Genomic DNA, 27,627 nt, shown 5'->3' on the forward strand with positions numbered 1-27,627 from the left:
TGGCAGATGGAGGAATCCTCCCACATTCAACTCAGCCTGAAGACATTGCTTGGGTTACCCGTTCACACACCGAGTTACAAAATTTAGTTTCTAGAATAGTTGTAATTAGAAAACTCAGTATCAGGAAATTGGAAAGAACAAGCTGGTCAGAGAATTCTACTTTGACACCTGATAATGAATTGAGCTGCCTGAATTTCACCAAAATATACAAGTAAGAAAATGCAGGGAAAAAACATCAGTGGGTTGAGAAAAGAGTAGAATTTCTGTCTATGGTTAAGACAACTAATGAGCTCAGGAAACAGTGAGAGCTTAGCTGTAGTAGATGGTGGTGGGCTTTAGTCACGGAAGCACTCTGAAGGACTCTTGATCATGCCAGTGTTTGATTTCCATTGTATTTCATATTTTTACTTATTCCTACAGGGATGATAGAGAGGTAAGGATTGAGCCAGACTACCAAGAGAACATTGGTAAGAGAACATTCTGGTAACCAGACTGAGAGCAAAAGCACAGAGGAATGAGTGAACACCCTTTCTGGGGAAAGCCGTAGGCACAACAATAACATAGGATCCCTTAAAAAAAAAATCACATACTTCCATAAATACATTTGGCCTAGATTTCCCTGCCCTCGAAACCCAAGCCTGCTCTTTCTCAAAAGCAACTGGAAAAAAAGCTACAACAGGGAAGGCAAATGGCTAGCCAACCTAGGAAGGGAAGATGGCTCATGTTGAGCTTGCTGGTTGCCTCTAGCAGCCTCAGGGACTTCTTCCTGTGATTGCCATCAGTTATGTCTCAACAGTACCCATCAAAAGGTAGCCACCTGTGATCTTAGGACTCATGGAAATGAACTTCACCATCTGGGCAGTTCTGGAAAAGCTTTGTTTCACACTGCAAACGTTTTTTCATTTTTGCTTGGCTTTGTAATAAGATACAAACACTTAGAGTGTACTGGCTAAGACCAGGCATTGTGTGTTACCTACACAATATTGTTGTGTAATAGTAAGATTCAAGATGTAGGGACTGATCACTTTAGCATTTTCTTCCCAGATACAAAGCTGGGAATCTAAGTTGTACAGTCATGCAAGTCCATGGAGGGGCCATAGGCAGAGCCTGAATCCACAGCTGCAGAGTTTTGCCTGTAAGCACTCATACTGCTAGTCAGCAGATACAGCTGCTTCCAGAACAGGCCCACAGGCTGCTCTGAGCAAAGATCTATTCTGGCTTCTGTGGTTGTTCTTAGACTTTCTGAGTCAAGAAGCCAAACAAATATCTCTGGATGCGGCCTTCTGGTCCGGTGGCCCTTGGGTACTCCATTGCTTCACTTTTGTCTACTATCATATTAAAGATATTCTTAGTCTTAATCTTGCTTGTAGAAGGTCTAACTTTTTCATATCTTTTAATCAAAGATCAAGAGAAACATACACCAGAAAGCCAAGTCTTTTAAATGTATTTCACATTTTTGTGAGATCATAACATTATTATGTAATTTTATAACATTCATGTTGTGAATTGGTCATCTCCCTTGGTAGGGTCTCACTTTGATGTGCTTTACAGCCCAGTTAGTTAAGTTCCCCAGTTGATGAGCTCAAATCTGTCCCCAAACACCACTAGTTTATAGCTGTTAATACAGGACAATGACTCTTTGGTTTCCATGGGGTTGCACAATGTTCTTGTTCTCAGCAGTTCAAAGTTGTTGTTGTTGTTTTTTTTTTTTAATGAACGCACTACAAGGTTTAGATTTAGATTAAGCAGGACATGTCCCAAGAGAGTTAGTTTTGTGTAGTGCTTCTCATTAAGCTTTTAAGTGTAACTACTAGCACTTATATTAAAAAAGAAAAAAAGTCACTCACCAAGAAGTTTTGAAAATAATTATCAGATGTGTGAGTGTTGAAAAAAAAAAAAAGCTTGCATTTAATGATCCTTACAAACAAGGTCCAAACTGAATCCTGGGCAACTGACTCACCTAAACTTTTTCAAGAGAAAAAAGAGCCTCTCATTCCCTACAAAAGATTTACCGCAACCACAATCACCACCCATCATCGTCATCATCATCGTCATCATCACTACCACCATCATCACCACCACCACCATCATCACCACCACCAATATCACCACACCATCATCATTACTACCACCACCATCTTCACCACCATCCTCCTCCTAAGTTTATAGGTAAGGGATAAGACACTTATCTCCTTAGAAGAAATTTATCAACAAGAGGAGAGAATGAAACCACAGAATGAAAGTGGCTTCCTACGTGGATCATCTGTCTTGAATGGAAGTGATTCTGTCTAATGAAATGACCAGGTATCACCCAGATCAGTCGACAACTGCATGGACAGTCAGCCATCACCCAAGTATTTCAGCAATGAAATAAAACCAACCCAAGCACACCCTGGTTCCTTTCATTAGTGTTACTTAAAACAGAACTAGAAACAAATAGCCAGAAAATGAATGTCATTGAGCCTATGCTAGAGAAATTAGTAACTGTGAGAATGGGTTTACTAGGAGTAGATTAAAGAAGATGAGGAGGAAGCATGTATTCAAAGGGTAATAGCAGTCAGTGCACACCAGTGATAACCGAGCCTAGGTGACTCAGGGAAGGGAAGCGCCTTTCCCATCATGACTGAGAAAGGGGGCCAGCACCCCCCCCCCTCCTGGTGCAGTGCTTCTGTCTTGGGTTCAGCTTTAGTTCAGAAGTTCTAGCTCTATAAGCAGAGCACAGTGGTGTGCACCTGTAACCCCAGCACTGGTGAGGTGGAGAAACAGGAGGATTCTCGGGGCTCTCCAATGAGCCGGCCTAGCCTACTTGAGAAGCTTCAGGCTAGACAAAGATTCCCTCTCTCTCTCTCTCTCTCTCTCTCTCTCTCTCTCTCTCTCTCTCTCTCTCACACACACACACACACACACACACACACACACACACACACACACACACTTAAAAAGTTTTAGCCCTAAAATCAAGTTGTGTAGGAAAGCATGATTTCTCATATGTCAACATTTAGAACTATGGCTTGTATCAGAACCCCCTGTTGAGCCATGCGTGATCCATTCACACCTTAACGGGACTAGAAAAAAACCAAAGGACACACTAGCTCACAATTACAGGTCCAGTTTTTGTTTTTCTCTTTTGTGTAAATTCAGACTAATGAAAAAAAAACAAAACAAAAAAACAAAAACCTGGTCTCAAAACTTATGCATGAAGCTAGTCAGTGTCAAGTGATTCGAACTTTTCTTAGGGAATCTGAGATGGCCTTTGCCCTTAAAAATTCTACTTCGCCACTTAGTGTATCTGTTATAACACTCTAAAGATAGCATACCCCATTATACACGAGGTATATTGGGCATGCTCCATGGCCACGCCTTCACTGATGTATGTGCTGAATAATTTTTTCCCTTTGCTGAATGATGATAGCTATTAAAGTGGAGATGGTGAGGTACAGTAACTGGAAACAGTATTCACAGATGAGATGTCATGACGAGTTTTCCACTGGCACCTATACATCCTTACAAGAGTACCCTGAATGTACATGGACATCTCTGCTCAGTCCACAATCCCAAATCTGGAACTGTCTGTCATCTTTTGCCACAAAGCTTTAAAATCTTTGCAGGTAGGCAGTAGATGACATTCTAAGCACACTTCACTAAGATGACTGACCCCTGTGAGTCTGTGCAAAGCTCTTGCTCACCTTCTGTTTCAAGGCATGGCATGAATTAAAAACACAGTTTTATTCTAATTGACCAGGCCTGCAGAAGACACCCATAGCTCTATCCTTGTCATTATTTATCCAGTTTTGTTCTAAAACTAATAAACATAGTCATCAGGTAAACGAGAATGGTAAAAATTATGTCAAGTCAAGATGATCTGTACTTTCTGTGTAAACACGGGAGAGTCGCCTTTCCAGGACTGTTTCCTTTGCAGTGACGTGGAGACAGAACCATTTATTCAGCAATGCAGCTGCAACACTTGGAGGTAATGAATATAATAAAGTACCAGGTAAACAAGTTTCTCAAGGCAAGAGTCAGGGCAACTTTTGGAGGTTATCGACCTACTCTATTAGGAAAACTCAGAAGGTGAAATTGCACATGCGCCTGACAAAGCTCAAGTAATCAAACAATGCTTTCTAAAACTGGTCCAAAACGTTCATCACAGGCAGGCTATTTTCTTATGTTTACCGTTCTCTAATACACAGTCAAACATGTTAGCAGATGGTATATTCTTAGTAAATTGTAGTGCTCCTAAAACATGCTGCAAAGGTCTCTTTTAACAATCTTTTTAAAATGATGGTGTAGTTAGCTATCACCTAGCCTAGGCTGAGGTATGTAATACACAGTGCCACTTTGCGTGCTGCCTTTGTAAGCGGGAGGTCTGCAGCCTTGCTGCCTGGCCACTGATGAGAACATGGTGGGATGCTCTTTGGTTTGCTATCAGAGTGCTTTGTAGTATTGCATAATAGAATGGAGCTGCAGGCACACCTGTTCATGAAGTGGACTGTCCGGTTGAAAGGCTCTCAGTATTTTCTACAGAGTTCAGAGATTTGCAGTGCTTGTAACTTAGCTGTGTGAATCTTTCTGATCACTGGCAGTACCAGGGTGGAACGAAGGGCCCTGTGCATGCCAGGCCAGGGCTCTGCCTCTAAGTTACACGCCACTCTACACTGCTGATAGTCTCAGTTACTTTACAAATTTCCTCCCATTGTTTTCTGTCACACATAAACGATTATAATAATGTTCTTTTAGGTTAATGGTATGACTCAGAGGATACAGTAGCTTGCCACCAAGACTAAAATTTTGAGTTTGACTCCTGGTATCCACGTGGTGAAAGGAGAGAAATAAATTCTAAAGGTTAGTCTTTAATCTGCACACGTGAGTGCACACATGCACATATACATGCTCTCATGTACACACACATATATGCATTCATACACTGTAGCACGCTTCCATACCCCCACAATAAATGAATATAAAAATAAGAATAAAATGCCTTTCTATATGTTCATTCCAGAAGCATATTTTAGACAAAACTTCTCAATATTCAACTTGAATTTTAAAGTTCATTGGAAATCACTAAGCATTTTAGATTCTAGAATTTGGAGTAAATATTATTACACATTTCAGAAACTCCTGACTTACATCAATTTCTGGCAGTTTTTCTCATTATTGTAAATCAATAGAAACCCATCATTTAAAAATTTACATATTACCCACATATACTCAGGAAGAAATTAATAAAGACTATTGAAAGTTCCTCCCCAGATATCTGGTGGTGTTATAGAGATGCTTATGCTCAAGTGACAGGAAAGATAATGTCTTGCCTTTGCATCTTGTGCATTGACTTCAAGCATGGTATGCCTTAGGATGCTGAAATTTCAGCTCATGCTGCAGCATCATTAAGGAAGAGTAAGAACGTGCCATGTGTGTTGGTCTTGGTGACTTAGAGTTTCTGAACTGACACCCGAAATGGGGACTTGTATGGGCATCTCTACATCGTTTCCTTTCTGAGAAATCTTGCTCTGTAGCTCAGCTGGCTTCCTACTCACTGCAGTCCTCCTGACTCATGTCTTTCCGATGAAAAAGAACCCATTGAAAACCAAAGTGAGCCGAGAGACAGCGCCGTAGCAGGAAGATGTGCAGTGGCATCAGGAAGAGAAGAATTTGGGTTGGGGTTATTGTACCGTGATGGGAGACGACAGATTGATTTTTGTGGGAAACTAAGAGGAATTCAAACATGAGAATTTCCAGAGTGCTTTCTTAGGAAAGAAAGGAAAAGGAAAATGGGAAAGTAGCTTTGGAGGAGAGAAAAGAGAAACCCAAGTTCAGAAAGCTGCTCGACTTTCTGCTTTCCTCTGATGACTCTGCTTCTGCCTCCCTCTGGTGCTGTGCTGGAGGCTTTAAGTATGCTATTCACTCAATGCATGCAAAATAACTCACCCACCCCACCCACCAGGACAGGTACAGAAAACACTGCTGTTTCCCTTTTACAGATATGGAAGCCCAGCTTTAGAAAGCTTCACACCTTTCAAAGCCGAACAGCTAGTAAGATAATCAAAGCAGGGATTTGAAGCCAGGCAATGTCCTCCAGAGCCCAGACGTCCATGCTCCAACATAGAGGTTACCAAAGTCAAATGTGACTGTGAAAAGCCAAGGAGGGCTGAAATGGCTCAGTAAGTTCACAAGTATTAAAGAGTCAAACCATCTCGATTGGTTGTAAAAATATATATACTTCATGATAAATATAAAGAGAAAATTCTTAAAGCTTTTATTAAAGAATTAAAAAAAAAACTAAGCCTAAACAAAGCATGATCTGGCTTAAGGTGTCCGTGAAAAATTAGTTTTAGGAGAGAATAAAGAATCATTTTTTTTTTCTTTTCTACTGAAAGTAAATGAAGTCAAGAGTTTCAGTTTAGGCTCATTCCTCAGAAGTGATAGCAGATGACACATTCATGCAGTGTTGAGGACCCGCCTTAACCTATACACATATACCCTGAGTACCCACCCTAACCTATATGTATGTCTACACACATACACGCTGAGGACCTGCATTATCCAGTCTATGCACATATACTGTGAGGACAGAAATAAAATACACTAACACTTCAAAGCTTCTTTGCCCGATGAAGAAATATGTCAAAACTAAAACCTCTCAACTGCAAAGTTCTTATTAGAGAATACTTAAGGATGACTTAAAAGTAAATTGGTGTAGAGGAATAAGACTCAATAAGTACTTCAGTAGATTTCTTGGAAAGAAAATAAATGAGATAAAATGGCCTGTTATAGAAATGCAGATTATAGTATTCAAGATGGGAGGATAAGTAGATGGGAACAATAAATGTATGTCAAGAAATCCCTACCATAAAATACATTCATTTTTAAATTATTATTTTATAAGCTTCCTCAAATATGACGCCTCCAAGTTCAAGAGGAGGCATACTCTCTTCAGGAACTGACTGACAGATAACATTATCTACATGTAACATTACAACTTAGGGGGAAAAGCTGGCACGGAAAAGGATACACAGGTTGAATCTACAAGAAATGCTGGTGCTGTCTAAAAGCAATATTTCATAGCAAGCTGTTAAATATTATAGGCATTTGTGCATTGAGATGGTTTTATAGGAGCTTGAGAAAATGAAGTGGGTGAGGAACCCCAGTAGAATCCAGAGAGTTTTATCTATGTATTTCAGAAGAAAGAAGATTGTTTATATAGATAGCATTGAGGAGGTTGAGGGATGGCTTAGTGACACACACACACACACACACACACACACACACACACACGCATGCACGCACAAGAGTGTACATATATACCCCACAGGCAGTGAGAGGGAGGGAGGAAATGATGAGAGTAACATAAAGTATATACTATAAATCCCACTTAGAAAAAGACATAAGTAAAAGATGCTAAAAGGAGGCTGAGAGCAGACTTTAGAAATAAGCATTACATCAATGGAAGAAGAGATGAAAAAAATCCATTACTCCAAGAAACAATACTAACAAAGCCAGTGTGCATGAGCAACTATATCTAAATATCAACAAACACTGAGAAAACACCTACATTTCCTTCCCAAAAACTGTTTTGTAGGCATGATGAAGAAATGTCAACTGAAAGTGAAAAAGGTTAAAAATAACCCAGGCAAAAAATCAGCATCCACAGGAATGACTATAGTTACCCAACATTTCACACAGCATGATTGGCTGGCATGATATTATGATGATATCAGCTTCCATTTTCTTTCAAACTTTCCATATATGTAAATTCACTCAATACTAGTGACAAGTGCCACAAATTTTCCATGAAGAAACTGGAACTCAAGAAAAGGATATGTTCCATTTATTCATGGCTGTTCAGGCAAATTGGAACTAAAATCAATCTGGCTCCAAAACATGAACCAGCAATGACTTGTGCATAACACTTTCCAATAAGAACAGACATGAAAAATTCATCAGAAATGAAGAGGGACAAGTAACGGTATCGTCAGATAAAACCAAAATAAAGCATTCAGATATAACATATGACTTAAAGGGACACGAGGTAGCTGATGGAGATCAATTAAAGATATAAATTATAGCAGCAAGCAAGCAAATATTTGCTAGTTCAAAAACGAATTCTACTCCCCAAAATACAGAGCTAAAGTTAATTCCAGAGCTTTGCTATGCCGATATAAATGACTCAGGTAATTCTAAGAACTTTTCATGAATGAGAGAACTGGTGTCAATGAAAGCAAGACCTAGTGTCTAGCAATGGCTCAGTGAACAATGTGCCTGCCGAACAAGCATGAGGACCTGAGTTCAGATCCCAGTACCTGCACATGAAAGCTGGACATGGCAGTGGGAGCTTATGATTCCAGTATTGCGAGGTAGAGACAGGAGGGCCCTGAAGACTCATTGGTGAGCCAATCTAACCAATGGGTGAGCTCCAGGATCAGAGAGGAGAGAAAAAGAGAGAGAGGGGGAGGGGGAGGGGGAGGGGGAGGGGAAGGGGGAGGGAGAGGGAGGCTCGAAAAATAAGGTGGAAACTGATACAGTAAGATGCATGATGTCTTTAATTGATAATGCATTATTTTATTTAAAAGTTTGATTTAAAATGTAAGTATCAGGAAAAGGAGGGTTAAGAAGTGACTAAGATCTGAAGGGAAAGCAATATGTGAGCACCTAGAAGATAATAAAGTATACAATATTTTTTATAATAAAATGAATGTTAAGAATATTTGAAATAGATTGCACAGGAAAGATGCACACATAAGTACATGTATGTAAGTATTTACATACATGGTAATATGACACATCTGTTTTAAAGGATATGCTAGTATTCAGGTGACAATAGTATTGGGGTTTTTTGGCTTGTTTGTTTTTTGTTTTTTGTTTTAATGTATATGAGTACACTGTAGCTGCACAGATGGTTGTGAGCCCTCATGTGGCTGTCGGGAACCAAATTCTAGGACCTCTTTTCGCTCCAGTCGGCCCTGCTTGCTCAGGCTTGAAGATTTATTTATTATTATACACAAGCACACTGTAGCTGTCTTCAGATGTGCCAGAAGAGGGCATCAGATCTCACTATGCAGGTTCTGAGCCATCACGTGGTTGCTGGAATTTGAACTCAGGACCTTAGAAGAGCAGTCAGTGCTCCTACCCACTGAGCCAACTCGTTAGCTCAGTCTTGGTTTTTAAAGTGTTTTATTGATCATAAGACTGGCGGTCATGAAGTGTTCTTGCAGGCATCTGTGAGTGTTGGAGAAACATTAGTTTGCTTCCCATATAACGACGGCAAACTGGAAGAATGAGTTCGATGATTACAAGTCCCACCATGATTAAAAGAAAAGAACAGACTCTCACAGCTTGGTACTGGTATAAAGACAGATATGTATACGTGCATAATAGAATACCAGTCTCAGAATTAAACCCATACAGTTATGGGCATTTAAGTTTTGCAAAGGTATCAAAAACATACACTGGAAAAAAAAAAGACAACCTATTCAACTAGTGGTGCAGGAAAAAAGTCTATATCCATTCTGAGAAAAATGAAAAGAGATCCCTATCTCTCATTCAAAACAAAAATCTAATATAGCTTAAAGACTTTCATTTGAAGCCTGAAATACTGAAAGGTAAACACATGGACACACTTAAGGATGGAGGTTAAGGTAAGAACTTTATGAATGGGACTCTAATAGCACAGGAAACAGCACCAAGAACTAAGAAGCAGATGTGCATAAAATTACAAGGCTTCTGTGCAGCACACTGCACAGAAGCACACACTGCAGAGCCAACAGTACATCTATAGAATGGGAAAACGTCTTTGTCTGTTATATATCAGGCTGAGGATTAATATCTAGAATACATACATAAACCTCCACAGAACTTAAAGACCAAACACTCTGCCAATAAAAACGTGCATCAGTGAAACAAACAGATGACTCTCAACAGAAAAACTCTAAGAAGTATTCTACCTCCTTAGCCATCAGAGGAATCTAATCTACAGATAGGTTTGAGGTTTAATCTCCTCCTAGTCACAGTGGGTAACACCAAGAAATCCAACAAAGAAAGTGGCGAAAGAGGGACACTTATTCACTGCTGGTGGGAGTATAAGTTAGTAGAGTGTATATGGAAAATATTAAGGATGTTTCTTGAGTAATTAAAAAGAAAAGATTCTAAACAGCTCTTCTTGGACATATACCAAAAGGATAGCATCCTGCCATGGAGACACATGAACAGCCATGTTTATTGCTACATAATTCATACTAAAAAATTAGAACTAGTCTCAGTGTTCATCTACAGGTGAATGTTAGTAAAATGTGGCACATATACATAATGGAGTTTGGTTCAGTTGTGAAGAAAAATGATATGAATTTTGCAGGAAAATCAATGAAGCTGGAAAGCATTCCATTATGTGAGGCTGACCAGAAAGACAAAAATCCTATCTGCTCTAGCATATGAGATCCAGGCTTAGCATGCTTATATGCATATATGTTAAGTGGGGGGAAGGGGGATATAGATTATGAAACTAGAAAGAAGACCATGAGTGAGGAAGAAAAGGTGTTGAGGAAGGGACTGGTGACAAGAGGACACATATGACGAGGAAGGAGGCCATGGGTGGGAAAACCATATGATAGGCTGGGTGGGGGGCAATGACATTTATGAGGATGGAGGAAAAGAAGCATGAGTAGTGGTTAGTCAACAAGTGGATGAAAATGCCAGAATGAAACCTACTTCTGTATGTGCTAATTGAACATTTTAATTAGAAAAATCATAGAACAACACACTCATGCATACATGAGAGTTTCTTGCACACATACATACAAACATAACCAAGCCCCAATATTTTTCATCTCAATGTATGCACCATTTTCTAATGCTAAACCCAATGTATCTTTTGTTCACTTCAAATTTTGCCTAACAAAGGCACATCAATTGACAATTTGATTTTAGAAGATTTTCTCAAAATGAAGCTTTGTTCTTAAATAGCCCACATTCCATTATTGTTCTCCTGGAGTGTGCTGCAGTAAAATGCTTCCCAACAGGCCAGAAATTCTCTGGGCAATCTTCCAATGTTATACAATTCCCAGCCAAACTGATAACCATTATTTCATATTTCAGGTTTGGGATCCCATGTAATTGAGAGTTTTAACACAATGAAAATTATAAAATTGAATACATCTGCTATAGAGAGTGAGGCCATTAAATGTCCATTCCAAAGGCACTTAAATGCAGAGCAGGGAGTAAGAGTCAAGCAAAGCATGCTCCCCGCTAAGTTGTCATGGGCCGCATTCTCTGAGGACATTTGTAAAGGTTTCCCAGAGCTTCTGCAAGAAGGCCTCCCAGTGCTGTGAAGAGACCACACCTCCTTGCTTCAGAATTTACTGTCTTTTCCCTTGTTTCCTCCGCCTCTGGTTATACACTGAGTATTTTAGATATATCAAATGACTACCGGGCATAAACCTAAAGTCTTTTTGGTACATTTGTATGAGCTGATGTACAATTTCAATCTTTGATGTGATACTAGCAGTTATCAACCCATTTTCCATCATACAGATGGGTTGTTTTTCAGGCTTTGACTGTCTGGCTTTTTTTTTTTACATCAAGTCTTAGCCATGATGGCAAGTTACAAGCAGGTGAAGTAGGTAAAATGTAGCTAACGTGGCCACCAAACAGTCCAGGAGACCTGAAGAAGTCTAAGAATAAAGTAAATCGGATTACTCTGTGACTACTGCCATAGCATGGATGTGATCGCTTCTTCAATGGCTTTTCTTATCCTTTATCATTATTGGTCCTTTCTTCCTCTAACCTACAACCATGCTGAACTACAATGTACTTGGCTTGGGTTAATTATCTTCCATCTGTTAATAGGAATATAAGTGTACAGGAGCCAGGCTCAAAACCAAACACACATGTGTTCTCCCTACACTATCAGCATGGATGACATATGTTTGTTCAGAAGTATACCAGTCCTTAGCACAGAGCCAGGCACACGCTCAATGACATCAAAACAGTGATAATATACGTTCATGGCTACGATTTGTAAAATACATTACCATTTCTGACTTGGGAAAATGTCTTTCAAAATAAATAAGTTATAGTAGCAAGGACAATTCAACTAATATTTCTTTATATAGTCAGCATTCATATTTAAAATGAAACTTGTTGACCAGTAGTCTACTTCCTGCAGACTCTGAAACTGATACCTGCAAACACTACTGAAACAACTGCAGGAAGACTTCTTGCCTCCCTTTCTCTTTCCCTCCCTACCATCCACTTACTTATTGCATTTAAGCAGCATTACCTGCTAAGTTGCTAGTCACTGGTTTAATGTAGCATATTGATTCTTATGCCTCTAGGGGTTTATCATTGTGATATGGGGAGCACTTGAAATTAAATGATTGAAATTATTTTGTGGGCTACACACACAGTGCATTTCTGTGTTTTGGGCTCTCCTCAGGTATCATAGTTTATACTATAGTAGACACATTATAAGAGGATTTCAAAATGACAAATGCCATAATTGGCTTGTTGATGGCAATATGATTGACATGCTTCTTAATGTTTCATTTATGTTGTCCTTTCTCCTCTTACACTGATGTAAAATGTACTACAATTAATGTTTTATGAAAAAGAATATCACACACACACACACAAACACACACACACACACCACACACACATACACCACACACACAGAGAGAGAGAGAGAGAGAGAGAGAGAGAGAGAGACAGACAGACAGACAGACAGACAGACACAGTATCAGCTGATTGCTAAAATTCATCCCTATTAGGCATATGGACAATTACTCTGTTTAGAATATATGAAACAAACAAATGTTCTAGTAAAATTTATAGGCCCAAACCAGGGTAGGCCTAGCTATACGGGTTCAAAAGTCAGCCTAGATCTGGGTGCGATTATACACACCCACCATCTTGGACTGCAGCAGGAGGAGAGTGATCTTGAAACTAGCCTTGGCTACAAACTGAATTACAGGCAAGTCTGGACTTGGTATCTACTGACAACTATTTGCCTAACAATGACAACAAAAACAACAACCACTCAACAAATAAATGCAAAAAATATATAAAAATTTCCATACCAACAAACAAACCCCCTCTTATTCTGTAAAAATTCAACCCTAGGTGATAGACAGATCTGCCACACAACCTATATACCTAGGGCTTACTGAAAATTGCAGAAGAGGTGACAAACAGATTGTAAGAGCAAGAGGAGCAGGTTACCTATTGCTCGACATTGTGTTCTAGGTATGACAGGGTGGCTGTACCCATGAAATCTCAACAAGACCAGTTGACATGCCAGAGGCAGGTGAGTCTCTGTGTTCAAGGTCAGCCTGGTCTACAGAACAAGTTCCAGTAGAGCCAGGACTACACAGAGAAACTCAGTCTCAAAAACAAACAAACAAACAAATAAAAAAACAAACAAACCAAAACCAAGCCACCACCACTAATAACAGCAACAACAACCACCACCACCAAACAGTGGCCATGCCAACACAGATTGGAGAAATTTCATAAGGTCTCATCCCTAACGAAGAGATATAGGCAATAAATGACTAGAGAGAGGGCCATCATTTCCAGGGCTGATCTGCCAATAAGAGTATGAAACTAGCCGGGTGGTGGTGGTGGCGACGGCGTACACCTTTAATCCCAGCACTTGGGAGGCAGAGACAGGCGGATTTCTGAGTTCGAGGCCAGCCTGGTCTAGAAAGTGAGTTCCCGGACAGCCAGGGCTATACAGAGAAACCCTGTCTCAAAAAAAAAAAAAAAAAAAAAAAAAAAAAGAGTATGAAATCACAAAGGGTAAGTCCTAAACATGTACCATGAGCAATGCTAAGTGGACTCAGCAAGTTAGATACATACATATATACGTACATACTTATGCATGCTCACACACACATATACACACACACCTTATTTTACAAGAAGAGGTCATGAATTTAAGATTGAGTGAGGGTTGGATGTGGAGGAGGGGAGGGCATGATGTAAATACAGCATCGATATATTAAATTCTTAAAAATTAAATTAACAAAATCTATACAACATCACAAGGTGCAGAAACAGAGTTGAATGGTAATGGGTTTTAAGATAGATTCCTCAGAGATACTGGATGAAGCTAGTGGATGAGCCCTCACAGGAATGTCTCTTTATAGGCTTTGCTGAAATTGAGTAAATAGAAACCAAGGGTGTAAATAATGGACCCAAGAGAAATTATATTTTTAGTCCTTAGAGGTTAACCATAGGCACTATTAAGAACAAAACATTCTTAGCAATTAGTAAAATTCAAAATCTCCTATGAGACTGAATTGAAATACTAATTTTTATGTATTGCCTATAAACCCATGAAGACATTAGTAGGTTTCCTAAGCAAAGTTATTGAGTACTATTGTAAATGTTAATCTATTGTTAGTATCCTGCGCAGCAAAGATTGCAGGAGCAGGCATGTAATTTATAATGCAAATAAATCCATATTCACTGTTGTTCACTTTAAAAAGTAAACTGTCAGTCATTTATAACATTTATAAACACAGTGGTAGATATTTTCTGAGGATTAAAAAATGGTTAGAATAACTGCTGTGGGAGTTGGCACACAAAACCCAGTCAATAATTGCCCAAGACATTTACCACAGTTCTCAGTGCAAGGCATCTAGGCCCAGGGACATCTAGTCTCACCAGGTTTTATGTTTCTTAGAATTCCTAGAATCCCATGGGAAAGTATCAAGTGTATTTATTTCTAAAAATGACACCAGGCTAAGTTCAGAAAAGCAATTAGACATTAGCTTGCTTTTCTTCCTTTTTCTCAGGATATATAACCTCACGCATTTCCTGAATGTTTGGTAATTTTGTACCTACAAAAATACACATCAAATCTACTTACTTCTGTCCACCCCTCCTTGCCAGTTACCCATACTTTGGCCAGACTCCTTTGAAGCCATCTAAAACATATATATCCAAACAGTATATGTTTCTTCCCACACATATTAGATGTATGTAACATGATACTTTCCCGATGTTTGGTTGCTTAAAAACAGGATTTATTCAGTGGTACAAGAAATAGATTTGAAGATTGCTATAGCAATAAGGACCATTCTTATTTGAGAATACTGTAATAGGAAGAATTGCATATTTTCAGTGAAAGACACTTTATTTATTTATTTATTTATTTATTTATCATTTAATTTGATTACATTTCAAATGTTATCCCCCTTCCCAGTCTTGCCTCCATAAACATCCCTCCCCTCCCCTTCCACTTTGGCTCTAAGAGGGTGCTCCCCCACCCACCCACTATCATCCCACTTCTCTGGGGGGCATCAAGACTCCATAGGATCAAGCGCCTACCCTTTTACTAATGCCAGAAGAGGCAGCCCTCTGCTATAGTGGACTGGCTCATGTATACTCTTTGGTCCATGGTTTAGTCCCTGGGAGCTTTGAGGGGTCCTGTTAGTTGATACTGTTGTTTATCCTATGGGGTTGCAACCCCCTTCAGCTCCTTCAGCCCTTCCCCTAACTCTTCTATTGGGATCACTGGGCTCAGTCTAATGGTTGGCTGTAACTTCATCTGCCTTAATCAGGTGCTGGCAGAGCCTCTCAGAGGGCAGCCATACTAGGCTCCTGTATGCAAGCATATCTTGGCATCAGAATACACCTAAATACAGCCAAGCAAAGAATCAGGTAAGAATCCCTTAGAAATTTCTGTTTTCAGTTTGTCTTTGCAGCAGCTCAAGTCTCCAACATGGTGCTGTTAGTACAACTAAGGTGATGGAAACACTGGCTAGCCCTCAAGACAACTCAAGTGAATGAGCCTGCTGACCAGGGCTTTTCCAGGCATAATGGATACCTTTGGAAGTCATCCTGTTTGAAACTGTTACTTAAGGTACAAAGTCAGGCGAGTCTAGGGAAAATTGGCTTCTATATAATTTGAACTTGAGGAGTGCTAGAGGACAGAGTGTATTGTCTGCGTGTATGTAGACATAACAAAGCTATTTTCATTCACAGTCCTGGCAGAAGGCCCGTGGTAACTGCTCCGTGTGTCTGGTTACAATTATTTCACGATAGGGAATAATCAAGGACAGTACATCCCTACCCTGTCCGCTCAGCCTCAAGTTGAAATGTGTGCTGCTTTGCTGTTCTTAACCCCACAAACCTTGTCAACTCTTTCCTGATTGCCTTTTAATTCACTCATCCTTCTCATGCCAGAAACCTCAGCAGAATTCCAAGTCTGAACTGCAGTATTACAGTACACATGAAACTCTTAAGAGTGTAGACCAGGGAGCATGGATGCGATGTCCGGTCCCTTGTCCTTGTGATTGCACAGAATCTGGGCACTTGTGCCTGGATGTCTCAATGCACGTGGATTTTCTACATTGTAAGTGGAGTGAAACTCTGCTTAAAGAAAGGAGTGGGTATGTCTTTTGCGATGCTACCTCCATAATCAAACACATCTGTGTTCCCCACCCATTGAACATTTCATAGAGCTCAATGTGGCTCTTGGGAAATTTCTCAACAGAACAGTTAATAGTAAGATGTGTTTTTAATTAAGACAACAACAAAAGCAAAGATAAGGCTGGTTACAGGGTATCTTTACCCAGATGCTAAGCCTGATATTTAGAAATGCTTGTGGCTATCGAATCCTTCTTGTGTGGGTCTCCCCTGATTATGTTCAGTTCCTGGAATCTGAAGCTTTGAGTGAGTTGCTTTAACTCAGTCCTAGCTTGTCACAAACTTCAGAAATCTTCTCAGCAGCTCCAGGTATCTTACAATAAGTGAATCTACATTAGGGTGCTGCCCTTAATTTTTCGTACTTATCAATTGGACAGCGTGTAGGGAAAGGTAAGGCAAAAGACATGGTGGTTGATAAGACAGAGCAATAGAAAACCCGCACGGACGGGCTTTTTCCAATTGCAAAAACTGCAGATCATTTAATCTCTCGAGAAAAGACTATTCAGAACTTTATTTTAAAACCATAGCAGATGGTGTACATCATCCTTTGGCTTTGTGGCTGCTCTTCTCACTTGGGCCATCATGGGTCTGACAGGATCTCTCCCACTCAGGACCAAAGGTGGAGGGACTTCCCCTAGGAGCTCCCAAGGGACTCACATAAACAAAAAAGTGACCAGTCACTAAGGACTGACTATCAATAACAGAAGGGACAGAAGCATGAAAGCTACATTCATACAAGCAAGTAACTGCCAGCTCACTTAGGACTCAGTCCTCTTATAGAAAGAAGAAAAAATAGTTTTCATAGATGAATTAATCTGTGTTTAAGAATCAACCTTGTTAAAGATGGCATGCTTAGATGTCATAAAGATTATGAAAGAGAGCACTGTCCCAGCATGAAGCATCACGCTAGCCATCTTTATTTGCCACCTACCCATAGTCATTCTCCCAAGAGTGTATGTATGTATATATATATATATATATATATATATATATATATATATATATATATATATATATATATATAGTTTCATGAATGATTCGTGTATATCTGCCAGTAAATATTTGCTTCCCGAGTGAGATTTTAGCTTTAATAGCTAGTGACTTAAAAAATTCAATTATTCCCTATTCAGTTCTTTCTGGATATACCATTCTGCCTTAAGGGTTTTTTCTGGTGTTGAATATAATTGCTATCTAAACATAAATAAAGATTATACAGTATAATTCTTATTCCAAAGGAGTTTAAGTTTCAACAGTAAAGTATTACTCATGAAAATAACAGTACCATCCTGATTGTGCTGGTACTAAACAACCTAGAATATTCTCCAGACTGTATGTGTTTCATGCAAACCTAATAGGACATATTCTAAAAACCAGTAGAAATAGGAAATAACAGACAAGTAATAAGGAGCAAGTGGATGAAGCCCTTTGGCAATGTGTGCATTTGTACATGTGTGTTTATGAGGCACTAGAGCAGCCAAAGTTTAATATGTACCAGACACACACACTTGTTTATTCTCTAGGTTTAAATCTAACTGCATTAGGTTTTCTCAAAGTAAGTTATTCCTTAGCCTTCTTAGCTTTCTTCAAATGAAATTTGAGAAAAAGGCTTTTAGATAATTTAAACCAATGATTCCTGGAAGGGTCTTTCTAGCCATAGCCTCTATATCTTGAATAATTTTAGAAGATCTTGCCGGACTCAATCCCTCTATTTAAAAATCACTTCTTATATAGATTAACATTCCATGATTGCTGAATGTATATTTTCCACTCTTCCAGTGAAGGATTCTTTGCAATGGTGAGCTCAACGTTTCGATTTCATGGTGATGTTTGCCTTTTCTGCACTAGGAACTGCAGTCTAGGATTAGGAAGGGTTACGTCAAAATATGGCGTATTGCTCCAAACACTCTGCTGAATGTCAGTTTTCTCAATGGTATAAACTGTTTTTACAGGAAACATCATTTGCGATCACTGCCTTTTCGCCATCTATCCTCTGAATCTAGAGCACTAGTGAACACGGAGGTCTAGATGCAGATGCCTACAGATGCAGTGCCATCCTGCACTGCTTAGCTGACATCAGCTACACGTGCACCACCTCGCAGAAGAGGACTACTCCACAGCATGCTCATTCTAGCCGACCTTCTACAGGTTGACTCCATGACAGCATATCAGTTTTAATAACAGCCTCCATGGCAATTAGCTCCCTAGTAACTTCTGAGTCTGTATTCCCTATTCGATCTGCTAAGAACCATGAAGTTATTTTAAAATGTACAAGATCCCAACTCCTGACATACTACAAACTTTCTGGAACAATAGATGTGTAGAGATTTGTTTAAGACAAAAGTTAGTTTTTCTCCCCTTTAAGATGATGGAGTTCTCATTTATCTTGGAATTTCGAAGTATGAGGGAACAAGGGAGACATCTCTGGATTAACTAGAGAGGCAAGACTGACAAAGAGAAGAGAAGAGTTCATATCATCCTCTCTCGGACAGACTCCATCACCTCTGTCTGGATCTCTGTGGGCACTGCCCTCAGGGCCCTCAGCAAACCTCAGAGACAGACATCAAGTCCTTCTGTAAAAAGGTTCACTGCGCAGATAACCTTGGCACACTTCTACGTGCTATATTCATCTTTCGATAACCCTAACCCCTAGTACCTACTACACTCCTAGTGTACAGAAAACCATGTCTATAGACTTTAAACAGAGCAGATTCTGTTTTGTACTTATTTTCTTTGTCCTTATTTGATGCCAATGTAAAAAGGACTGTCAGTAATGCGATTCACAGTCTTCAAGATCTCAGCAAGTCCCCAAGAAGTAGGCAGGTACCAGGAACACAGAGGAAGCAGACCAAGGAACACGACGATTTGAGTTTTCCTCTTTGTCCCTTTGACAAGCAAACACAGCCATCTAGTAACGCGGGAGGGTAGGGCACACTTGTTTTCTCAGTGTAGAAGTAACGGAGCCATGCAGTCAGACACAGCTTAGCTCCTCTGCTTGTGGCATGCTGACCTTTACCCTATCTGCTGCCTAGCAAGCTCTGTGTGAGCAGGTTGAGCATCTGGAAAACAGGTTGGCCTTGCAAGCAGCATTTCTGACTGCTCTAGGTTCCTCTCAGGTTCCCTTTCGAGGCAGGACCATCAGCTTGCGCTTGTAAGGCTGGATATCAAAATGCCAGGGCTCAAGCTCACTGAGTGTAAGAGAAGACTGCAAGACGAGGTCTCCGGAAGTGGGTAATGAGCCGGGCATAGCTGGAGAGCAATTGCAGCCTTGGCACACTGTTATTTGAGCTCCTCTCTGCAATTTCTTCCTTTTAGATAATTTTTACCCCAAAGTCAACCCCAGTGCTTATTCTGGTGCTAGTTTAATGCCACTCCTGACCCACTCCTAGAGAAGCTGGACTTCTCTCCTATAATTTTCAGCTTCCCTTACAGGCACAGGCAGAGGTTGGCCATGGGTTAAAGCAATAGAGTTGCAGTGAGAGACCTATTCCTTCTCATAAACCTGACTGGTTATTTATCATTTGTTGTAGGGCTATGATGGAACTGGCTTGCTACACTCTAAAAATACCGTGGTTTCCAGATAACCTATATTTGGAGGATATAGGTTTCCCTCTGCTTATGCCCATTTTGGCAGGAGCAAATGTTAAAAAAATTCTCAACATGGAGAAGGAAAATAGCTGCATTCTCTAGTATGTTCTGCAGCCTCCAGATGACCTGTGCCACTGGGTGGGGTGTGTGTATCAGTGTCAATAGTATTTAAAAGAACTGTCATTGGGAACGAGATGGGTTCACAGCAATTTCTAAAAGAATGGAGAACCAGCTTTGTGTGTCCAACAGTAGTTACAATGTTGGGAGGCCAAGTCTGAGTATGAGGTTCGGGTCTTTATGTGAGTGTAAGATGACTATGAATTCTGGGCTTTATTTCCCTCCAATATTTCATGAATAAGAAAATATTCCAGAGAAACCACTTAAATTTCGGGGGAAAATACTTTTTTCCCCTCAAAGATCCTATTTAGAGTCCAGCAAGTTTAAAAAAAAAAACCCACAGATACTTAACTTACTTCTGCTGTCAAACATTGAGTGAAAAGTTGTAAAGTTGAGAACTTCACAGTGTAAGTGCCAGCTGTTTGCCAAACCTTTGTCTTGTACCTTAACAGATTGAGGATGTTTAAAATGACTTCACATTTAGTCTTGTCAAAAGGGAACCCAAAGAGGGGCTGGAGCTGTGGCTCATTGGTTAAGAGCATTGGCTCTTGTATATGTATATGATGTATATGCATATGATATACATGTGTATATATATATATATGTATACACACACACATATATATGTATACACACACACATATATATATGTGTGTGTGTATATATATACATATACATATGTATATATATATATGTATACACACACATAAACATTTGAGTATATATATATACTCAAATGTTTATTCAATGACAAGGCATATGCAGGTGGCTACCCAACATATGGCACCAGATATAGAGGTGGTGTTCCATTTCCTTTTCAGTGCAAAGCTTTACATAATGAAGCCACAGTATATTAGGGTAGCATTAACCTCATTTCTGTCTCTGGTTATAAATGTTAAGGAGCCATGTAGGTGCTGGGAACTAAGTAGTCCATTCTAAAGTCATAGCCCAAGCTTCCTCAGTCTCATGTCTCCTCCCTCCCACCTGCCCGTACTGCACTTTAGGGAGCACCTAGACAGAAGGGGAGGAATGCCAAGCTCATTTTGAGAAATGTTGGTGTCCTTAGTCTATTTTCTTATTATCTTCATTCAGGGAAAGCCTCAGAGAACAGACCCTCAAATCCCCCATTGAAAAAAGTCTTGGGATCAGATGTGTGTGGAACTCATGAATTTGTTTTCAGAAATTGTGCTAATTACAGTCACGGTACAAAACCTTTAGGGAGGGCTCAATCACTTCACTGATAAAATAAAGACGAGCATCTTTTCATTGTGTGGAATAAGAATAGACAGAAATAGCAGGAAATAAGTTTATCAAATAAATCTGGATGTTAAATTTATAAGAGAACTAACTTTCAGATTCCTGGACATCTTAGATTTTGAGATTGAGGCAAAGAGATTTTGAATCTGCACAAGCTTTTCAAAGAGCTATGTCAAATGAACCCATTTGTTTTGAGAGTGGAGGAGGTGTTATATACAAACAGCTTATGGAGTCTTTTCAGAGGGCTTTAAACACAGTTTGACTAGAAGGGCCAAGGGCAAAGCTGAGATAAATGGGTTGTCCTTGTCTGTGGGATCATGCCATGTGACTTTGACATACCCTGTTCTATAGAGCCAATCTGGGACAGCACTGATGGGGGACAAGGAATCTGAAGTGCCTTGCTGAGCTACCGAGAAGGGGGACAGAGAGGGTGGTGCTAATAACTTGTTGAAGGCCAACCCGAACATTCCCAGACTAAAAGAAAAACCAACAGGACAAGACTATTGCAGCCAACTGGCTAAGACTGTGACTCCAGAATGAAGGAATCCCACAGCCTGCTTGTTCAAGCATATATAAATCCCAACTCTCACTGAATGAGTTCTGGTGGCTGTTTTGCCTTTTGTTTATTAGTTTGAGACAGGGTCTCATAAAAGATCCTTTGTTATGGATCTCATGGGAACATGAAACTTGTCATGGTCTCAAACTTGCAATCTTCCTGCCTCGACCTTTCAATGCTGGGAGTACAGGTATGAGCCACTATTCTCACCAACAAAAATGTATGAAAAGCCCCATCACTGAGATTTTAAACATTGACATGGAACGTTATCTCCTGGCCTATTGTGCTAAAGACTACGTATATGGGAGTGGAGGAGGACGTCCTTAGACTTAGGGGCTTGTCACCAGAGGTAGGAAAGAGAGATCAAGGCTTACTTGGCTTCTAGGGCCAGGGCAATGATTCCAGCAGCCATGGGGGCTGAGGCTGATGTTCCAGTGTGATTGTCTGTGCATCGCTGCCTTAGATCAGTAGTGATCTGAAAGACAAAAATGAAAACACAAATTAGACCCCGAGGACAGTCATGGTCATAGCAAGAAGTTTACTCACAAAGCAGATGGAGAAGAATTAAAGACTAAATTTAAATTCAATGTTTCCAGACTTGTGTGATCATTCATTTTCAAAGAATTGCCTGTATCAACCAAACTTGACTGGAAATTGACTTCATTAAAACCAGAGCAGGACCGGGGTGAACCATAGCTCAGAACCTCAAGGTACCTCCCAAGAGTCTTCAGTGTGCCCCTGCTGTGTCCCACCTTAGTTCTGCTCTGCATTGAAATGGACGTTCTTTCAAGGACCCTCATTTTAAACTTAAAATTAAATGTGTTGAATGAACAGCCAGACACCAAACCAGGTATCCCGAGATGAAACTATACAGCCCCTGATTTGTCCAAATTATAACTGTGGGGAATGACAGGTTTCAAACAAAAGTCTCTACCACTGAGACTTCATAGAACATTCATAAAAAAAATGTTGCGCGGGTGAATTAAGACTTCCTCAAAAGCTTCACAGCCTTCACACCAGGAAAAGCAAGGGTGGACTTCCTGTATCTCACACACAGTTAAGGCAGTGTCTGCTTGTACGTTATATAAAGGAGATTAGCTACTTTCCCATCTTTACCTTGCAATCAAATTGTGAAAACTATTTCATTTTATTTTCTTGGCTTGAATCCAGTTCACTTCAGCTCTGACTGAATTCTATTACCATCCAGCAGAGGCAGTGGTTCCCAGCCTGGGCTTCATTACTGTCTCACTATGAAAGAAAATTAAATTTAAATTCTCCTTAAAAAGAGAAATTAAGTACTATAGAATATGACTTTGGAAACCAGTGTGATACCTCTCAGATTTCTTTTTTAAAGTCTTCCCTCCTGGACAGTAATTCATTTTGTTCCCTTGGGACTGATTTTGTGTTTGATGGGGAGATGAATCAGTGGGCTTGCTGCAGTCACTGGATGACATCAATGAACCTTCCTTTGGCACGAAGACAAGTATGTCACCACACATCACAGAGAAGAGGGCTGATGTGCAAGCAGGGCAGAAAGGCAGCGAGGAGAGGCAGTAGAAAACACAGCCTTTGTTTTTCTAAGAGGACTGTGGGATAGTCAAACTTGGTATAAGAAGCAGACAGGTACCCACCCTCACAATCACCCCTACAATTTCCTTCTATGCCCCAGGAGGCTGAAGGGAATTTTCCATCATGTTAGAGACCTAGAGAAGCATCTTGGCCCACTCACTTTCTCAAAATGGAGCATGTCCATCATTTTTCCCCTTGTTTCTTTTGACATATGCCATGCTACCAGATGACCCATCTCACATCATGATGAATACCGACTCAAAAGAAATGGGAAAATAAGCATGGAGATCTACAGAGATACGATTACGTAGGCAAATAGAACTGTACTCACCTATATGTAAAGACACTTCCTAGTCTTCTAATTGATCTTTAAAAAGTATAACATAAGTTAACCCTCCTGGCAAGTTTTGTGTGTATCTTATTATTAACTAGACACCTCTGTCTTGGATCTCTAGGGCCTGTCTCACCTGTATGAATGGAACTCAGAATGTCTACTGCTCCGTCTCCCACCTCCCATCACTCCTGTGCTTCCTGTGTCAATGTGTTTGATTAAGTAGCTCACCTAAGGGAAATCACTTTGTACCTGTACCTTATTGAGTGGATTAATTCATTTATATGATGTTCTGAAACTTCATCTATACTGTAGCATATGACAGTGTTTCCCTCTTTTTTTTTCAAAGGTGACTAATACTCCAGTGTTTTACTGCCTAAATTCCTTGTATGTTGATGGACATCGATCGAGCTTGCTTCTATGTTTGGCTGCTGAACAGTGCTGCAAATGTACACGGGAGAGCACAACAATTTTGAAAATCCGATTTAAAATGCTCTTGACTATAATACCAGAAGTGGAATTGCTAGATTATTAGCTTCCAGGGGATTTCTGGGGTTGGTAAGATGTCTCACTGGGTAAAACACTAACTGTGCAGGCATGGTGAGCTGAGTTTGATCCGTTAACATTGTGTAAAGGTGGAAAGAGAGCTGTTCCCATCCTCAAACATCATATGCCCACCACAAAAAACAACTCTTTTCGGGGGGAGCAGGGGAGAAAGAGAGGAACAAGATCTGGTATTGGGTGGGGGAAAAGGACAGAAGCCCTGAGGGTCAGCAGAAAGAATGGAAACAGACAACCCTCAGGAGATAGGAGGTTGGGGGCACACTCCAAAATGTACCAGAGACCTTGAAGGTAAGACTCTTAGGACTCAAAGGGAGGGACCTTAGATGAAATGCCATACAGTGGGGAGAGGGAACTTGTAGAGCCCACCTCCAGGAGAAAGTGAGCATCAACTGAGGAATGGGGTTGCCATCCCACAGTCAATCTAAGAAGGCATTTCTTCCTCACTTGAAACCACAGGGGATTCTCTACAGTTACTTTCTAAGGTACTAGTCTCTGAGTCCAACCATGAATACATCAGAAATGGCTTATTTATAGGTCTCCTTGTTTTTGAGACATGGTCTTGAGAGATGAAAATTGGGTATTTTACCCCATCTATCATCTCATTCATTTGTGCAAGTTGTTAATTTTTTCCCATAAATTGTGCCTGGATTCAAGCCTTTCCATGACATTTCCCTCCTTACTCTTTAGTTGTCCAAGACAACTTTCAGTGCAGGTCCAGAATAGACATGCCAAGTGTGGGCAGCACTTTTGAACATTACAACCAACCAGCTCTGGCCAAACATGGGCAAGGAACAGTTTTTGATGTCAGATCAATAGCACAAATATGCCTCATCCTTTGATAGGTACCAGGCACACACCCATATCATGTGCTTACAACATGAAGAGCTACTTAGAACTGTCACATAGAGATGAAAACATCAAATAATATCAATTTTGTCAGTGCTGTGTGGAATTCAGGTCCTCATTGTGCACTAACATTTTTTTTTCAATAATTTGAAGTAAATTAGTTGGAGGGAAGCTAAGCAGGAAGGTGATGGGACCCCAAAGTGGGAAGAACAGTAAAACAAACATATCTCCCTTCCTTCTCTGCTCTAAGTGGAATTCCAGAGGGGTCCTTTCAATAGGAAGCTACTGTCAGTGGGAGAAATGTGAGGTGTAAATTACCAGGAGCATTTCACGTAAGGTTCTCCATGAAAAGATGGTAGAATAGCAGGGGATATTTATGTCTATATGCACCATGGGACGTGCAACCCATAAGAAAAACGATGGTTCAGAACTGGAGCCACAAAAGGTAGCCCCACTTATCACAAGTGGTGCCGGAAACGGGCCATTAGGATCTGCCATTGTACCTCCAAGGAAAGTGGCCTCCAGTGTGCAGACCACAACACAGGGTGGATACGCTCTGACTTCAGACTCCCTTGAGAACGTCTCAGAATTTGGTCTCCATCCCGGTGGCAGTTTCGCATGCTCCAAATTCCCTCAATTTACCATCCAAATCAGAAACAGAATTTGTATCCAAAAGAACTGAAGTTGCTCAAGAAAATATCATTTGCGTCCATCACTGAGAAGGAAACTGGAGAGGGTGCAGGCCCCGAGCAGATCAAAGCTATCCTGATGGGCAAATTAGATTTCCAGCCTCATAGGATCAGTAGCAGATGGGGTTTTGGACTCCACAGAGTTAGGGATGTCATCTTTGCTTGGTGAGCCAGGCAGGGTATTGTTCAGTTGCAGCCAGGATCCCTGAGATGAACCATCACTTTCTCCCTACGCTTTTATTTCCTAACACTTCGCAGCTCATTATTGGAGCTGATTGGGCTTTTGATTGTTGCCTGCTGATGTCATTCTCCAGGGAATCTCAGCACAGATTGACTTGGGCCCTAAGTGACAAGTTTTATAGCAACCTCCAGTAAGTAGCCTCTCTCTCCCTGATGCTCTGTGATCCTTTTTATTTTGGAGGTGACAGATTGCCTCATACCTGCTAAGAGAGCAACTGAGAAGATATTTTTAAAACATAAAATGATTTTGCTGTCCTTTAGGCTGAACTTGCTTCTAGTGCTGACTTAGATCTGGCATGGAACTGTGTGAGGTGAACTGTTTTAGGCACAGCGATTGGGGTGAAGGGCAGAGACAGCGAACAGAATTTGTTTCATTATTAAGCACAATGACGTGGAAAGAAATTAGAATCAGCGGATGATTTCTGTATCCATAGATGTCAGCATAGAATAGGTCTAGAATTCAGGAAGAAGGAATCATTCAATATAAAATATCACTCCCATATCGCTAAGAGAACCTAGAAGTGGGGCGTTCAAGGGATGTGGCTACTTCTCCCACCGGGGATCCTGTCTTGTGTTATTTCTGAGCCATCATAATGTACAGCTGAGTTCCAGATTGCAAAAGAAGCAAGCATTTCTTTGCTAAGTTGAAATGCTTCCATTAAGCTCTCTTAGATTCACTTCATTTTACACTCTGAACTTTTCCATTCATTTAGAAACACTTTAAGGTCACTTAAAAAAATTAGTAGGTATTTTCTTCATTTATATTTCAAATGCTATCCCCTTTCCTAGTTTCCTCTCTGAAAGTCCCCTATACCCTCCCCCTGCCCTGCTCCCCAACCCACCCCTCCCATTCCTGGCCCTGACATTCCCCTGTACTGGGCCTTATAATCTTTGCAAGACCAAGGGCCTCTTTTCCCATCGATGGCCGACTAGGCCATCTTCTGCTACATATGCAGCTAGAGTCTCGAGCTCAGGGGATACTGGTTAGTTCATATTGTTGTTCCTCCTATAGGGTTGCAGAACCCTTTAGCTCCTTGGGTACTTTCTTTAACTCCTTCATTGGGGGCCCTGTGTTCCATCCAATAGATGACTGTGAGCATCCACTTCTGTATTTGCCAGGCAGTGGCATAGCCTCACAAAAGACAGCTATATCAGGGTCCTGTCAGCAAAATCTTGCTGGCATTTGCAATAGTGTCTGGGTTTGGTGGCTGATTATGGGATAGATCCTCATGTGGGGCAGCCTCTGGATGGTCCTTCCTTCTGTCTCAGCTCTGAACTTTGTCTCTGTAACTCCTTCCATGGGTATGTTGTTCCTCATTTTAAGAAGGAACGAAGTATCTACATTTTGGTTTTCCTTATTCTTTAGTTTCATGTGTTTTGCAAATTGAATCTTTGGTAATCTAAGTTTCTGGGCTTATATCCACTTATCAGTGAGTGCGTATCAT

General features: G+C 40.4%; 1 protein-coding gene across 9 annotated transcripts in view; it reads right to left on the minus strand.

Annotated features, from left to right (window-relative positions):
- Pcsk5 (proprotein convertase subtilisin/kexin type 5) overlaps nt 1-27,627 on the minus strand; it is a 405,399-nt gene that overhangs the window by 187,862 nt on the left and 189,910 nt on the right. For all 9 annotated transcript variants that reach the window (XR_386446.4, NM_001190483.2, XM_017318080.1 and 6 more), the window contains one exon: nt 22,318-22,418. Coding sequence is in view for 8 of the 9 variants with exons in the window: in NM_001190483.2 (NP_001177412.1) it covers nt 22,318-22,418 (101 nt within the window). In the remaining variant the exon portion in view is untranslated. The remainder of the gene's footprint in view (nt 1-22,317; nt 22,419-27,627) is intronic.

The sequence above is a fragment of the Mus musculus genome, chromosome 19 (genome assembly GCF_000001635.26).
Source record: "Mus musculus strain C57BL/6J chromosome 19, GRCm38.p6 C57BL/6J".
Classification (NCBI taxonomy): domain Eukaryota; kingdom Metazoa; phylum Chordata; class Mammalia; order Rodentia; family Muridae; genus Mus; species Mus musculus.